The 16137-nt window shown below is 43.3% G+C and overlaps 2 protein-coding genes across 3 annotated transcripts; one reads left to right on the top strand and one right to left on the bottom strand.

Moving 5' to 3' along the window:
• Window positions 1-294: 294 nt before the first annotated feature.
• Window positions 295-7322, top strand: tefb (TEF transcription factor, PAR bZIP family member b). 2 transcript variants are annotated; one of them, XM_061846862.1, is made up of 4 exons: window positions 295-514; window positions 2822-3349; window positions 3760-3971; window positions 4132-7322. In XM_061846862.1, the coding sequence occupies exons 1-4, from the start codon at window positions 412-414 to the stop codon at window positions 4345-4347; spliced, it is 1059 nt and encodes a 352-aa protein (XP_061702846.1). In that variant the 5' UTR covers window positions 295-411; the 3' UTR covers window positions 4348-7322. The 2 variants fall into 2 exon arrangements, with proteins under 2 accessions (XP_061702846.1, XP_061702845.1); XM_061846861.1 differs by lacking the exon at window positions 295-514 and adding an exon at window positions 1609-2438.
• A 2441-nt stretch (window positions 7323-9763) lies between these two features.
• On the bottom strand, window positions 9764-15317 carry LOC133514775 (protein Tob2). The gene is made up of 2 exons (XM_061846725.1): window positions 15126-15317; window positions 9764-12835 (listed from the first exon to the last, which is right to left on the bottom strand). Exon 2 carries the CDS (start codon window positions 12625-12627, stop codon window positions 11422-11424), a length of 1206 nt encoding a protein of 401 aa, XP_061702709.1. The 5' UTR covers window positions 12628-12835; window positions 15126-15317; the 3' UTR covers window positions 9764-11421.
• Between the last annotated feature and the right edge of the window lie 820 nt (window positions 15318-16137).

The following is a 16137-nucleotide window of genomic DNA, read 5'->3' as shown; positions in this document are numbered from 1 at the left end:
TCCTTGCTTATCACGTAGTGGCGGTGTTGGTCGCTAGATGGGGCTCGTGCGCCTCCCTCCCACGCAGCCGCCTCTCCCACGTGCAGCCCTGCGTGGTCGCAAATGTGCTCGAGTGAGGAGCATGTGCTGAAGGAGTGTTGTTGTGCTGAGGGAGTGTTGTTGTTCTTGGGTTTAGACCCACCTTCTTTGTTCTGTGATTGGCTCTGCGGCGAGACTGGCAGGGGTGTCCCCCCCAATCGCTTCACGTCAAGCACACCCGGGGGCGGGGTTATTGCAATCCAAGTTGTTCGGGCACATGCAGGCGTCCCCGTGATGCGACTGACTTGCTGCAAAGTTGCTCCAAAGTCTCGAATCGAGTGCTAAGACAGCGACACTCTTGTACGACACCAGTTTGTTGCCTCATCGCCCGGGATGTCAACGTTTAATCACATCTTCGGAGACAGGGGGGAAGTTCCTGATCTAATCAGATCCTTGGCGGACTATCCCTTCTCTTTCCCATCTTTTGATGATGCCGGTATGTATGAATATTTTTTTTCAAGAGATGTCGTTGATGAAAGTTCCCAGAGAAGTTTGTTGTGTGGTACTTGGTTGAGTTCACTGCCAGGGACACGTTAGTGGTTCGATCCATATATTACACACCAACGTGAGATATTAATTTAGGCTGAACAACAATTCTGATCATACGTGGACTTTTTTAGAATAATTTTGTCGTGAACTATACTTAAAAGAGGCAAGTGATAACGTCAGTCTCGGTTTCATGACAACTTTTATTGGTAACCCATGTTGTGAAAATGTTGAAATTCTTAATTGTTCATCGCATGTAGACTTTTCGCTGTATGGCTGTCAATTAAAATCAAACTGACAGACTCGTGAACGCCAACAACTATATTTTAGACTAAAATCTTGAATTCATGGTCGAATGTTGACTAAGGTAACAAAGCGAAAGCTCAAGTTTTCTCACGCAGTCGCTCTAAGCGCCCCCTGCTGGCAGCGAGGGTTGTTATTTTTGCCTTTGTTTAGTTGTTTAATTTAGATTAACTGTTGTTATTTTGTACTATTAACAATTCAAAGATTGTCTAAAACCGTGTTGTGTGCTCCCACTTCAATATTAACCATTGCATCAATTCATTAATATTCTTGTCCGTGATTCATATGGTACAGTTTAAGTACATATCCACAATAAAATGGCAATTTAGTAGAAAAGTACTTCGTATAGGCCTACTACGACAATATAAATGCTTTGCAACATCACGGTGAAAAAAAATGCTTGAACTCGACTTTGGACAGCAAATTACACGTGCGGGGCGCCAAAGTGCGCACTGTCAATGTCGTGGCCGTAAGATTTGATATCCTGGCGTGCGTGAATATCGCGTGCACCCGAACGTGAGAGAAAATTGCTTTTAGCGCCCCGAGTTTTGTGGTAAGAGGGTTATTTTCACTTTAAAAAAAAAAGACAAAACATGATATCATATAGTATTTTTCGACTAAATGCAGACCTAATATAGGCAGTATATTCTATGCATTTATTTGTCCCAAGTAAAACGAATATGACGGTTTTAGGAAACATATATTTGATCAAATATTCTACAGAGAGTCCATTTTGCGACGTTATACTTTGACTTCTTTCCTGGCATCTCTTCCGCTGAGAGCTCCCGTCAGATCCAGCACGTGCGGAGCGACACGCGGCCACGCCCCCTCGCGGCTCGTCCCGTCACGTGAATGGGTGAGGGAGGGGGGCACGTGTTGTGCCACGAGTGTCCTCAAGACGCACTGCAACACGCGCACGGTACATTTCAACTCTTTTTTTGCGTGTGCGAGCGCTTGCAACTGAGCCGCCGGTCGGTTTTCTTGCAACATTGTAAACATAACTCGTGTCTTTTCCGAATGGCGGGACGTCCGCATTAAACTTGATTGACCTAACCTTTTTTTTCTCCAAATCTTTTTTGGACAGATTTTTTTTACAAACATGTCAGTAGTTCAAACTCGATGAAAAGAACAACAAACAAATGAATACATGGAAAAAAGTACTTTGGTACTAAATGAGGCAGTGCCGTGTCCGTATGACAGAATAATCAGCCAATGAGCTTCTACTATGCTACAAATGGGCGCGGCTTGTTCCTCATGAATATCCAACACGCGCTCTGTATGGGCACGGACAACACAAAGGGGAGCAGTGGAGTTCCGCATCTCCGTGTTCTATCGTCGACAGGCGGACTTAAACATCGCAGAAGTTGGAAGGTGACCCAGAGTGCAGTTACTTTTTCAATTTTAATCTTATTAAATCTTACGGCGAACAATGCCCGGTAAAGCAGCGGTGACTGTCACGCTTCATCCCGACGCAACCGTCGACCCAGCGGCGAAGCACAAGTCTTTCCCGTTTGTTATAAAGAAGATTATGGACATCCCCCCACCCAACATTCTGGAGGAAGGTGACGATGGTAAGTGTGTGCAAGCGGTGCTCGTTCATAAGAAGTGTTCGTATGGTGCTATGCAGCTCGTAAATCGAAAAGAACAAAAAGTTCCAGGTGCAGTGTTGCGCGTAACCAGACTGTAAATACGCCCCGACACAGCCCAATTATGGTGGAATAATTTTTCAAATGTATCGTTAGTGTCTTTTTGTTCAGAATTGTCTGTCTGATCTGCGTGTGTAGAGCGAGCAACATCGTGTCATTGTTTTACCGACCCCCCCCCCACCCCCAATCACTGACATTGACAGTCGCTCGGCCCCCGCCCCCTTTATTCCCGTCACAATATCATCAGGTCTGCTCACTCACGTCCATTTGATGAAATGAACTGCAGTTTCCTCTTGTGTTGAATTCAGAGCTCGAAAAGGAGAAGCTGGGCTCAGCTGACGATGTGGAGGTGGGCGGGGTTGCTGCAGCCAGTGCTGGTGCGGCTTCTAGGGGGGGCGGTGGGGGCAGCGCCGGAGTGGTGTCAGCCTCCTTGACCCCAGCCATTTGGGAGAAGACCATTCCCTACGATGGGGAGACCTTCCATCTGGAGTACATGGACCTGGACGAGTTCCTGCTGGAGAACGGGATCCCCGCAAGCCTGGAGGACGAAGAGCTGCAGAAGACGCTGACTCCGGACGGAGGGAAAGGCAAGAGCACCCTCAAGGTTAGGGCCAAAGCCAGCGCCACCACGACGTCGGTGTCCACGTCTCCTCTGCGTGCCCCCGACACCTCCACGGTCAGCTCGGATCCGGAGGAAGCGGTGACTGTCACCACGCTGCTGCCCGCCAAATTGGAGGACGACGACGACGATGACGATGAAGAGGATCGAGAGGAGGAATCTTTGCCACGCGAGACAAAAGCTGCAGAAGCTGTGGAAGTGAAGAAAGACAATCATGGTGAGTAATTTGCATTCGTACGGGCCCACGTTTGCAGGGTTATGGTTTGCCTCCGATGTCAGGCTTCTACCTCCTAGGAAAGGCAAAGTTTAAAGTAAGATTTTAACATAGCAGTGTTAAAAATTAAATTAGAATTAAAATCTGACTGGTGTAAAGTAAAACTAAAAAAAAATATATGTATACTGGCATGTGACTGACTTGGGTGGGCGACACAAGTTCGCTTTCCAAACGTTGGGAGTGTTTGAATGTTGAGGCTCCACTTGTTGCCTGATGAAGACAAATGTTTGTTATTCATATTTCAACAGCTACAGTTTTTTTGGTTTTTCTAAATGTTGATATAATTATGACACGATGAATGCACTTTATGAGTATTCCTCAAAAGCCTGATGTTACTTTATTTTTTTCAACAGCTACCCGAGAGCGTAACACGCCGTCTCCCATCAACCCGGACGACATCGAGGTGGATGTAAACTTTCAGCCAGATCCCACCGACCTGGTCTTGTCCAGTGTGCCAGGGGGAGAACTGTTCAACCCGCGCAAACACAAGTTCTCCGATGAGGACCTCAAGCCGCAGCCCATGATCAAGAAAGCCAAGAAAGTGTTTGTTCCCAACGAGCAGAAAGTACGCAGAACCGCTCGCAACACACGTTTTTGTTCCAAAAGAGTGACGTAGTTGGCTGTAAACTTTGCTAATTGGATTAACTTCCAACGGCTCAGCGAGCTCACTTAACGCTGGCGTGAGCCAGAAAACATCACTCTTCCCTCTGTTTTGTTTTGCTTAGGATGACAAATATTGGTCCAGGAGGAAGAAGAATAACCTGGCGGCCAAACGTTCCCGTGACGCCCGCCGTCTCAAAGAAAACCAGATCACAGTGCGCGCCTCTTTCCTGGAGCGGGAAAACGCAGTGCTGCGACAGCAAGTGGCAGAGATGCGGAAAGACTGCGGTCGCTGCAAGAACATCGTGGCCCGCTATGAGGCCAAGTACGGGCCGCTGTAGAGACCTGGTAAAAATGCACCAAGTATCAATCTGACAAAAGCAGAACTTCCTACCCCGCAGAATTCAACACAGACACAAACACACGAGGGAAATCGATACATTTGCACACTTGCTGACCTCCGGTCGCCGTGTCGAGCTCCGGTCGCGGGTCCGAGCCTGGCGCTGGAGTGGCGGCTGCACACCGGGGGCTAAGATGGGGGAGGGGGGCGGTGGTCACAAGAAGGTCTGTGGAGAGCGCCTGGCTGCTTCACTGAGAGCAAGGCGACGACACTCCCTCGGACGTATGGAAAGTACGGTCGTTCTTGAGATACTTTAAAGGATGTCAGGAAATGCTAGGCTTACAACACAGAAATCAAAAATTTTTTTTTAAGTCACTGCATAGCACTTCTTTTAGTGGACCAAAAGCATGAGTGCCATCAGTTGTGTATTTAGAACGGTGCCAACCCCCCCACACCTTCCCTTGTGTCGTGCGTACATTTGTGTCTTTAATTCCTTTTCATTCTCAAGAAGGATGTGGAAGAAGGGCGGAGTAGGAAATCAGGGACTTGGACCTGGAAGGAGCGGAAAACAATACCCTCAGGTGGTGGCTGCAGTGAATCTGTTTAGTTCTTCTGTCAAGTAACACACACACACAGACACACACACACGCTATATGTATAGTCATTTGTAGTGTGTAATCCATTGTTGCACTTTTTCTTCGAAGACTCTCGTGGTTGCAAGTACCTTAAAATCACTGTGGGGGAGAAACGGTAGCGTCATAGAAAACATGCATAAAGTGCTCGTACTTAATCTCGGATGAGTTTCTGAGCCTGGTAAAAGATTTGATTAAAAAATATGTCATTTGAGTCAATTTTATACACACAAACAAAAAAAAATGCAGTTTTCTTTTAGTCGGGTTACTGTCAAATGAATAGGTTTGAAGGTATTTAGGGCTCTCCTTTCGCGGAGGGGTACGTTTGCAGGGATGTTTATTTTACTACACTCTGCAGGTAGGGGGCGCCCGGAGCCTTCACCTGCCCTGAGATTGCGTAGTGATGGCTGGATTGTTTAAAAAAAAAAAAAATTGAGCCGTCCACAACGATCGGTGATTTCAAACCCTGTAAATAAACGATCGTCTGGAGGTCTTCTTATCCTAAAACAGGGAAATCCAATGCTATTCCTTCGATTTGCCAAATAGTCGATGAGTGGTGTATTTATTTTGACGGTAATAATGCATCCGTTGATTGTGATGTACAAGAATATGTCCGATACTTTGTATACATTTGAGGACAATGAAAACCAATGACAAAAACAGGGATTCCAATGGGTTAACGGTTTGTTTTTAAAAAACAGATTTATATAGTTATGAGCGATACTTTGTCTCCAATATACAGATCCAGTGTGTGTGCGTGTGTCCAACACACAAAGGGCAGGGTATACTCTTACCTCATCCTCCACCTTTTTCGTTTAAAAGAGTTGGAACAGGTGACGGTCAAAGTACAGAATACATACAGTAAATGCAGAATAGAGTTCTATTTGGCAAAAGATCAAATTGTATTTGAGTTGTCAGACTGGCTGGCTGTTTTATTAAGTACATTACAGACTGTTACAAGACTCCGGTGTCTTCTACAGATGCTGATTTATTATTATTTTTTTTAAATGGTAATTGGTGGGCTTGTGCTCCAATTGTGGCAATAATATCCTGTTATATATATATATATCTATATGTATTGCTTGTTTGATTTCAGTAGTATTGTGTGTAAAATCACCATGGTGTTTTTTTTTTTCTAAGAGGAAATGCCCCAAAGTCTTCTGTGCTTCCAATTTGATCCTCTGTAGTCTAGGATCCTAATGCATGAAACCCAGTGTATTTTGTCTTCAATCAATGTATTGACTATTCGACACCAAGTGTACTTATGTCTGTGAAGCATCGGTGAAGAGCAGACATGGCTTCTGATGGGCGTACTAATGCCGAGCGTCTGTAATTACGATGTTATGACCCGCATAATAATGCCAGCCGCCCGAGCGCAGCCCGCTTGATTTACTCCTGGGCAAATGTCAAACATCTGGCGAAAATCGCATCTTTTGATCACTGTGTGGATTATTTCCTATCAACTGCAAATTGATCCATAAAGTCGCTGGATCAGTTGGTGCTTAATCGTTTTTCGCGATCGTTTCAGTTTCCAGAGGGTGACGTTTTTAACAGACAACAGTTCTCATTTCGCAAAGTTCATTTTGCATTGACATTCAACCAAAATATGCACTCCCGTTCACGTGTTATTGAAGCCAGTGAGTTTTTAAAATTGAAATCAAAGAGGAGTACAGTACATACTTCTGCCTCTGCGCCAAGAGAATCTTTTCGATCGTTTCGTGGGGTAGGTCAGTATGTAGCAGTTTTGGATTTAATTTTTTTTTTTTTTTTTTAACAGATCCACACTGTAATCTTTACCAAATTTCCAAATGTTATGTATTAGACTGGTCCACTAAGAACACAGAGTTCCACTTCTAAAGTGTACTGCACTTGCGTCTCGTGCAAGCTCTTGTGGTTTTGTCTACTGTATCCTAATTTGATGCACATGAACTAAATCCTAGTTTTTCCTGTTTAGTAACATGCATGCACAAGATATATCCTCCTTCAGTGTCAAACAAATCGCAAGCCCTATTTAACATTTTTTTCCCCTTTACCTGTTGGTGATGTAAATGTGTACAATTTAAGGTAATTCAGCCCTTTTTCGTTCTCAATCGGCTTAGTTTTTCTCCACATCACTGAAACTTGTTCGCTATTTGAAGCAGCTACATCTCTATAATATGGAAAAAGATTAATAGTATCAGGATATTGGAAGTTTTTTTTTCTTGGGTGTTTTGCATTACTTTGTTTCTATAAAATTGATTCTTTTGGGTGTTTTTGTATTGTCCTAACCATGTATGGATACATGACACTGCTTGGTCCTGTATCGTGGATCATGCATAAAAAAATAAATGAAGTTGGAAAGACAGATGGGCTCAGGTTGACCTTGACTTGCCATCAGGCACCCCCCCACCCCCTTTTTTTGTGCTGACAACGGTGGGATTTCATATGCCATTTATCTGCACGTGTAAACACACACGCACATCTTTTTGTTTGGATGCTGCACGCGTTCCACCTCCTCCTCGCTGTTCCCTCAGCCCTGCTGCTTATCAGTATTCTAGAAGAGTAGGAGCTATTGCGTAATGATCACATCCACACACAGGGGAGCAGTGTTGCGTAACAGCGGCACAAAGAGGATGGGCGCGTGTATTCGGGGAGGAAAAGATCTGGGAAGACGGGAGAGATGATCGAGTGGAGGGAATGATGGAGGCTGTGAAGAGGGAGGGGCCGGAGGATGCAAGAGGAAATGCTGAGGTGGGGCAAAAAAAAAAAAAAAGATGGATGGAGTGAGGGAGATGTAGAAGAAAGTCAGGCGTGATAAACATCTCACTACATGTTACGATAGAAAGGCACCAAGCGAGCAAGCAAATATTGCAGTTGGTTAGTTTAGCGCCCACACCCCAAAACACAAACGCCACTACTTCCAGGCCGGAGCGCAACATGATGAAAGCGCAAGTAATATCTTCTGGTATGTCTCCTGCTGAAGTGGGTGGTGACCAATCTGCTGCCTCGCCAACAGAGATGTTCATCATTGCTTTGAATAATTGATCGAACATCACTGGAGTTTGTTTACTGCAATATTGGGATGAGTCACTCGAGCAAATCTGTGCTCGAGAAGACTGGGTCTATTTTTCTTGATTCTCAAAGTGTGGTAAAATTAACAGTGTTACGTGAAATAATCACTCACCAAATAAAGATAAGTACAATACATTTGTATTTAGTTTTTGGGAGCAATTGTTAAATTTGGGTCCCAATTTATTTACATTGCATCTTTAAAATTTTAATGAAGTAGAATCTTAACTGTGGTATAATACATTTTAATATAATTGTTAAAATAAAGTATTTTCAAGTGAGCGTAATGCTTACATTCAGACTTCACAATGTTAGAGTGGCTTACAAAATACTTTAGGAATTAAATGTATTGAACACTTAGACCCACTATGCTACTGAATTAAAATTCTGTTCATTATGAAAGTACTTTTTTTTTTTTTTGGTGGCACTGTGTAAAGCACAGGTGTCAAACAGATGCGGCTCACCACATGATTTTCTGTGGCCCACAAAGGCAAATCATGTGTATGAACTTCTGTAATTTTTGTTAAAATCTGGACCAAAATTTCAAATTGCCATATCATTAATGATGGCACTAGATATTGCAAGCATTTTTGTGTTACCAAACATCATCAATAGTTGGAAAACCTATTACCTTTGATTTCTTATTCCAAAACTAGTTGATAAATTTAATGTGTCAATATGATGGGTCACTTAAAGATTTCCATGGTTTCAGTCATAATGGCCCTCTGACAGAAACCGCAACTACAATGTGGTCCGCGATAGAAACGAGTTTGACATTCCTGGTGTAAAGACTTTGAGAACAGCATGACAAAGAGACGTTCAGCTTCTTTTCCATGCTTACTGGTCTTTTTATTACAAACCTAAAAAAGAAGAGAAAAAAAAAAATCAGACAATTAGAAACTGCAGTAGTAATGCCCCATTCCAAGAAAACAGGTCATTGCATTTCAGTCGCGAAAGACTTGTTAAACATCTACAAGGTGTACAGATTTGATACAAAAATAGGAAAAAAAAATAGAAAAGAAAAAAAAAATTTGCATGTTTCAATTTACATTATGTCACATAGAAAATAAACAATGAAATATTCAAAAGTGCAAAATAAAACAACCTAAGCAAATATCAGAATACAAACCCTTGTTTGTCTTCAACCCTGATTGTAGGATGGCCTGCACTTAAGAGTTTGGGGTGCATTTCAAGCACACACAATGCAGTCGCTCTAAATTTTAGATGCACGCCCTATTTGGAGTTCTTTTAAACGCAGTAAAATATGCAGGTATTTCAGTCGGGCTTCCTCAGGCCATCTGAAGCGGGGGCTTAAGTGGGCAACATTCATTTCCTTCATCCTTCCTATTAGAAGAGACCAAAATACTGTACTGCGACGCTATTCGGGGAGATGAGAGGTAGAAACCCACTGCAGGGTCTTTTGAATGATATTGCACTTGACAAGGCTGATCCAGGATCTGTGTAAGTCATGACACTCCAGGCTATGGCTATATCATGGAGACCAAAGGGCCACATTTCAAGGAGAGAGTCAATGTCAGTTGTAATTAGTAGTTTCATCTTGCAAAACTGCTTTGAAATTGATCTATATTATGAATTCTAGGGGAATTTGTGTTTGCAGATTGCACAGAGGACAGTGATTTGAACCATTTTTTTGTAAACATTCACCTTTTCAACAACTTTTACCCATCTCTTATAGACTGTACAAGGTACAATACACATTCAAGAATAGACTCTGTACATAATTGTAATATTTCTATTTATTTTTACTCAGTTTGCATATATTCCGGTTAATGTCTGCAAAAATAACTTCAGCATGTAAGAAACTAAACAAAGAATCTGAACACAAGACCTTTATATTTACATTTTCATGGAGTTCGTAATAGTTTGCAAAAAAAAAATATATATATAGAACGAGTCTTTTTTTTTTAAATTAAGATCAAAAACAAATCCATATTTCCCATCCAACATTCCCCAGGAGGGCTGTGAAAGGAAGAAAAAACAGTTAAGGGTCCTCGGGTACAAAAGATGATTACATATCTTGGTCTAGAAAAACATTAAATGGACAAAAGTGATTCCATTTAAACATCTTCAATACGCTTTTGAAATGTTAGCATCTCTTTAAATAAATGAAATGTAAGGTGGGGGGTCATGGATGTTAAATTGTGTGACACATGAGAACTGAATTTCCGCTTAAAGTGCTCAAATTGACCATTTTGTCATAAACACATTAGACTTGATGAGCTGTGATTATCTTAAAACAGCAACAGAATCCCGTCATCAGTAAAGAACATTCATCGATGTCCACTTGACAACCAGGAGAAAAGAACCAGCGTCACTTTTGTTTTTTTGCTCCCCCTCAGAACTGAGGCATTTCAAGGAGGGGCAGAATCGTGTTAGCCTTTCATTTCAACACCATTTAAACTCACTAGCAACGTGTTCTGGGTTTTAAAAAAAATGCCACTCTCAAAGTCAATACACACCGGACCGCCATTGAGGCACCGCAGCCCTCTCGCTGCCTTGTGTTCCTCTTTTCCATGCCGAGGAAAAGCACTCGTACATCCTCAAAGTCACACTAAGCCATTTATAAAAATCTCTTCGGCTTTACTGCTGGATCCCCCCCCCCCCCCCCCCCCCAAACCACAAATCACTGCCTGGTCACCTTCACGCTCGGGTGACTGGGAACATGTATATGTGCATTTCGCTGTGTGCAGATTGTATAAGGTCTACATGTAGGCCTGTGCGCGTTACTTCAGGCATCAGCACGTGAACGGAGTCTTCTTTCTTTGCCTCACAGAGGTTTCTGCGACCTTCGCTGCTGCAATTTCCCCCCTGACAGATGAATTAAGTTCTCCCATTAGATCATCTGCAAAACACGCCCCGGACACATTCTGGCTGACGATAAACAGTTTCGGTATAGACTGCTGTAATGTCGGCACGCGAAGGCGCCCGTTACGAAATACGTTTCCAGATCACATTGAGCAACGCCATCACGACACACGCAGGCACAGACGGCACAGCTCCTGCAAACCCCCCCCCATAGCCAGCTCTGTAGGAACAGATTGCAGAGCAAAGTACAATACTTGGCTAGGTCCATTTTCCACAGCGTGACGTGCAATCTGGAGCTTTACCACAGTCCTGGCCCATTAGATTACTTGTCATTAATGACTAACAGTGGCAATGATAAATTCAAAGCAGAATGTGATGACAAAAACCAAACCTTACCCTGATATAATGAGAGGGTACAGTATCTTTAAATCTCTGTAGGAAAACTATGTGTTTAAATCTCTGTAGGAAAACTAAGTGTTAGCTTGCATTAGGATTAGGAGAGCTTTTTATTTAAAAAAAAAAAATGAATCTATCTGGATCGCCCGGGCCAGTTCTTGACAAATAAAGGCTTAGTTGGCCAACACGACAGGCTGGAAGGACTGACTTGGATATTGCAGGTTGTAGCTCCCTAAACCTTCGACAAATTGAGGTTTCTCGATGTAGGAGATCTCGCCATTGGTGCCCATGATGCCCATACTCTGGGAGGGGGGAGGGCTGGAGAAAGGGTCAAAGGACGGGTGGCTGCTGACAGTGTGTGGGGGCTGTAATCGACTCACGTGAGCTTGCAAAGGCTGGGGGTCAGCATCAAAGTAAAGGGGGCTCTGCGATCCTGGGTAGACAAACTCTTTGGCGTTGGGGGAGAGCTGGCTGGGGATGGGACCCACAAGTGAGTGCATGGAGAGAGAGAGCGATTTGTGCTTCAGCATCTCTGGAGCCAAGACGGCGGTAGGAGAGTGAGAGAGCATCCTTTGGACAGGCGGGACTCCGACAGTGACACCGGAAGCGCCCGCTGACCCGGCTGCGCTGCATTTCTTCATTTTGGTTGAGCCGAATTTCGTGGCGGCAAAAGCGGCTGTGGTGAAGGTGATGGGTTGAGGGCGGGAGGAGGCGGGCTGCTGGGCGGCCAGGTAGGGTATTCCGCTGTTGGGGGGGGAAGGGGTGGATGTGTTGGAGGAGTGGGCGACAGGGTCTGCAGGTGAGGTGGACGTGGGGTAGTTGAAGAGGGTGGGGCCGGGCTGGACAGACGGCAGCGTGGGCGAACTGGTGAGCGGCGGCATGAGGGGAGGAGATAACTGGCTTCCGACTGGAACAAACACCTGAGCGTCTGGATTGAAGCCCAGACTCTTGGCTTCCTCTAATTCGGAGTCGCCTTTAATCTCTCTCATTACTCCTTCAGGTCGCTCACCATCGCAGCCGAGACCCAATGGGTCCTCCAGGTACAGCACCTTCACCGGGCCCTTCTCTCCGATCTGGTAGGACACCTCATAGGGGTCGATCCACACACTGAGCTCCGCGGGGACATTCGCACGCACCTCCTCTGTATCCAGTCCACTTCTCTTGGCGGCTAGCTCCACAACGGGGTCTCTCGGGGCCCCCAAGTGCAGACAGCGGAACGCAGAGCCTCGAAGAGGGGCCTCGGGGTACCAGTGACCCTCAAAGCGAGATACCAGGATCCGCTCGAGCTCCTCACCGAAGAGGTCGGCTCGACGCCGAGGCAGCTTATTGTACAAATAGGACACGATAAAGTTGAGGGCAACCTTCACCTCTAGATGCATGACTACACCAGCAGGCTGCCGCCGTGCTCAAGAGCGTGAGATGAGATTTGCTTTAAAGTCAGGTGATGCAAAGCGCAATGTCCGCGACGCTCCTCTGGCTTACTGTGCTCTGCGTGATCGGAGTGTCACCATATTGAAAGGCACCTTGGAGGTCGGGACAGCAGGTTGTTTGTGGAAGTCTCAAGTGAAGCGAACTGTGACTTCAGCCCTGTAAAGACGAAGGGTAGAGCAAACGTTGGCATTTTGCTAGGATCAGAAAATCATTGAGGAGAGCTCGAGGAAGATGGATTTTGTTTTTGAATTTGGAACTTCAACATACATTAACTTGGACCTTTGTTGCCATTTTGCCCTATTTCTTAACATTACTCCATCTTGGGATTTCCTCTCACTTCAGGTTGGGATCCCAAAATGGGGCATGCCATTTGCAGTCTTCTATGTTCATTAACGTTTGATTTATGTACAGTATGTCAATTATAAATATTCTAGTAAGACTGAGTCCCGAGGGGGTGTCATATATCTAATTTGGGCTGGGAAATGAGTTGAGAAATTTAAGGAAAATCTACTTTACCTTGTGCAGCAAAAGCTGCCTATAGTGTTCACTTGCGTACTTGTTAAATTTCTTTTATTTATCTTTTTGTAGGAATAACATTTAATTCCACTGCAGTTAAGTGTATTACAGTTATAATCTTTGAAACGACCAATTTATTTTATTTTCATTTTTTTAAGACTATTCAAGAATAAAATGACTGTCAGTGGCAAATTTAACAGAAATACAAATTCCTCTTTTTACGTTTTGGTTTTGTAAGCGCACAGAATGCACTGCTGGCTGTAACAGATGTGATGTGGGAATCATAAATCCTTTATAATCTCTATCTGATCCCATGGAGCACCTCCTGTTTAATGCTTCAGTCCATTAATCTCCCGTACGACGTCAACGTCAGATTAAAAACAAAACCAGCGTCACAAGACGCATGTCCAAGGAAGAATTGTTAAAATGGCAGATTGTGTATTACAGGACATCATTTCCCATCATGCAGTGCATGCAATACTCCCCCCCCCCCCCCCACCACAAAACCAATCCCCCTCATATTAACTTCCCTGGCCAGATGGGAATTCTTTATCTTTGAAAGATGAATCTGATTAAAAGACAATTGCGGTTTTGCGACGGATAAAACCTGCACATGGCAGAATGCTGCATTTGTGGAATTGAACACGAGATTTACATTGCTATATCCATGTGAAAAATAAAGCGACATTGACAAGATGGGGTTTGTTGGAACGGGGCTATAACTAGCAAGTTAATATTTTGGACGATGCATTGTTTTGATAAAATATGAATATGCCAGCATGAATAAAGAACAAATATTTATAATTGATGTACTAAATATGATTATTAGCCAATGATTTAAAAAAAAAAAAAGATTAGTTTCATAAATTCCCCCTTATTCCTAACTGGTTATTTTTTTAGTTTAATTTTCCCTGTGACAGCGCTTCAAGGATTTTTTTTTTACAGCACGATTGCAGCAGGTCAAGCAGCAAAACAGGATGCACCGTATTATTGTTTACATGCATGGCCCTTCAAACGTGCCACTGAGCTGTAAAATCTCATCTACACAACTGCTGGTCCCCTCAATGCCCGATAGTCCAAATTCCAAATGTGATTTCATAGATGGAAGGATGACAACCACGGAAGGGAAAGCCCAACAAACAATCTGACGAGCTTCAATGCAACAATAGCCCTTTGGAAACGTAATAATACTCAGTTTGGAGTTGACTGACTAGCATGTTTATAATCGTGGGTGTAGCTGTGTTGAACTGCACTGCATCATAAGGAGGGCCGTGTTTAATATTTTTACTCATGCAGAAAGCTAAACAGACGCATCATTCAGTATAATGTGGAGGACATCTACAGCTCTGCAAATTACAAGCAGAATATTGAAAACACTGTAATTAATCCCGCATTGGCAGGGTCAATCAAAAATGATTATCATCTACGTGAAGGTGGAATTATTCATCCGAATCACACTGCGGCTGCACGTTTAAATTAATGCGCAAATGTTGTGCGAGTGAACGTGAAGTTATTTTGTTTTAAACTGTTTTTCAGCATTTAGCATCACATTCAAATGAATCGGCGAGACATTGGGGAACCTAGCTTCGCCGAGACGCGACCGGAGGAAAAAAAATGAAAAGCAAAATGTCATAACACACAGCAAATGATGCGACCTGCCTCTACGTTTTACATTTTATGTGCATCAAGAAGACGAAGAACGGATGAACAACAGCGTTGGACAGCAACACACATGACAGCAGCAGCAGCAGCCATTGAGCGGAGAAGCTAACATAAACAGAGAGCGAAAAACACGACCTGTAAATCGTATAAAGGCCGAGATAGCAAAGGTATCTATACACAGCTAACGCTTTTTTAAAAAATGGCAACACAATAAGCAAGCACATACAGGACACTGACCAACTAACGGAGCCTTTTGGGTGCGACTTACCTGCCTCTACTTGGCTTCGACCTTTAATTTGACTCCCGTGAGCTGGCTTGGATTTTAAAGCGTTGAGTCCATGATGAAGAGATCGTCGTTGAAATGTTTCACCTTGTCATTGTCATTCTTTCTGAAGCGCTCGTCCACTCTCCAGTTGGCATTTGAATGGAGGGTCCAGCGAAACTTTAAGGGAGGACGAGCCGACGTATTTATACACTGTGACTCGCCCACACCCCCGTGACGACAGGAACTATTTTCTCTCGATTGTAATGGCGTCTTTTCTTGGAATGTATTATCATTTATTTTATTTTGTAATTTATTATCATTTATTTTATTTGTTCTTATATTTTTATGTTGTAACAAAAACTGTCTACATCAATGCCAAGCACATCACGTAAATATTATACAATATTAATGGGTAAGACATGAAAACAAAAGACAAGCACGTTCACATTTTCACAAGTCAATATTGTTTAATAATCTTTCAAAAATACCACGACATGAAAAAGAAACGTTTTTTTTTCACACCAAAATTTCACAAAGTGAAGCTTAGCAAATATCGCGGAGGGATATTTGTAGTTTCTAGCGGCGCTGACAGCCTGCTAAAAATATAAGAGGTGATAGTAACAGAGTTCCCATTGGCTAGAAGAGGGGCGGGCCCACAAATTATTGGGCTGCGTTATCCATTCACAACAGTGAACATGAAATGCCCTTTAAACGAGGCCTTATGGGAAATGACGTTCGAATTAAAAAAAAAAAAAAAAAATATATATATATATATATATATATATGACGTAGTAGTCGTCGGAAATCTTGGTATATGACGTTTATTTGTAGTTTGAATACTTTGCTTGCCTCGCATCGAACATGTTTCTGTGAAATGCTTTGAACGAAATTAATCTCTGAAGAAGAAGAAGCTGTACTGTAATATCTTTAAAAAGTTGTTTTAGTCCTCGCTGAATGTCAAAACAAACAATTGAAAAATTGAACAGTTTACGAAAAGAAAAAGTTTACTTTTTTT

This window comes from Syngnathoides biaculeatus, chromosome 16 (genome assembly GCF_019802595.1).
Source record: "Syngnathoides biaculeatus isolate LvHL_M chromosome 16, ASM1980259v1, whole genome shotgun sequence".
Lineage (NCBI taxonomy): Eukaryota > Metazoa > Chordata > Actinopteri > Syngnathiformes > Syngnathidae > Syngnathoides > Syngnathoides biaculeatus.
This window is presented reverse-complemented; position numbering and strand designations above follow the sequence as displayed.

Bases quoted from the DNA above. Each gene is read 5' to 3' on its own strand.
- tefb (XM_061846861.1), top strand. From the start codon at position 2,297: ATGCCCGGTAAAGCAGCGGTGACTGTCACGCTTCATCCCGACGCAACC. The intron at 2,439-2,821 runs GTAAGTGTGTGC...TGTTGAATTCAG, and splicing joins TCTGGAGGAAGGTGACGATG to AGCTCGAAAAGGAGAAGCTG. The intron at 3,972-4,131 runs GTACGCAGAACC...TGTTTTGCTTAG, and splicing joins TTGTTCCCAACGAGCAGAAA to GATGACAAATATTGGTCCAG.
- LOC133514775 (XM_061846725.1), bottom strand. From the start codon at position 12,627: ATGCATCTAGAGGTGAAGGTTGCCCTCAACTTTATCGTGTCCTATTTG.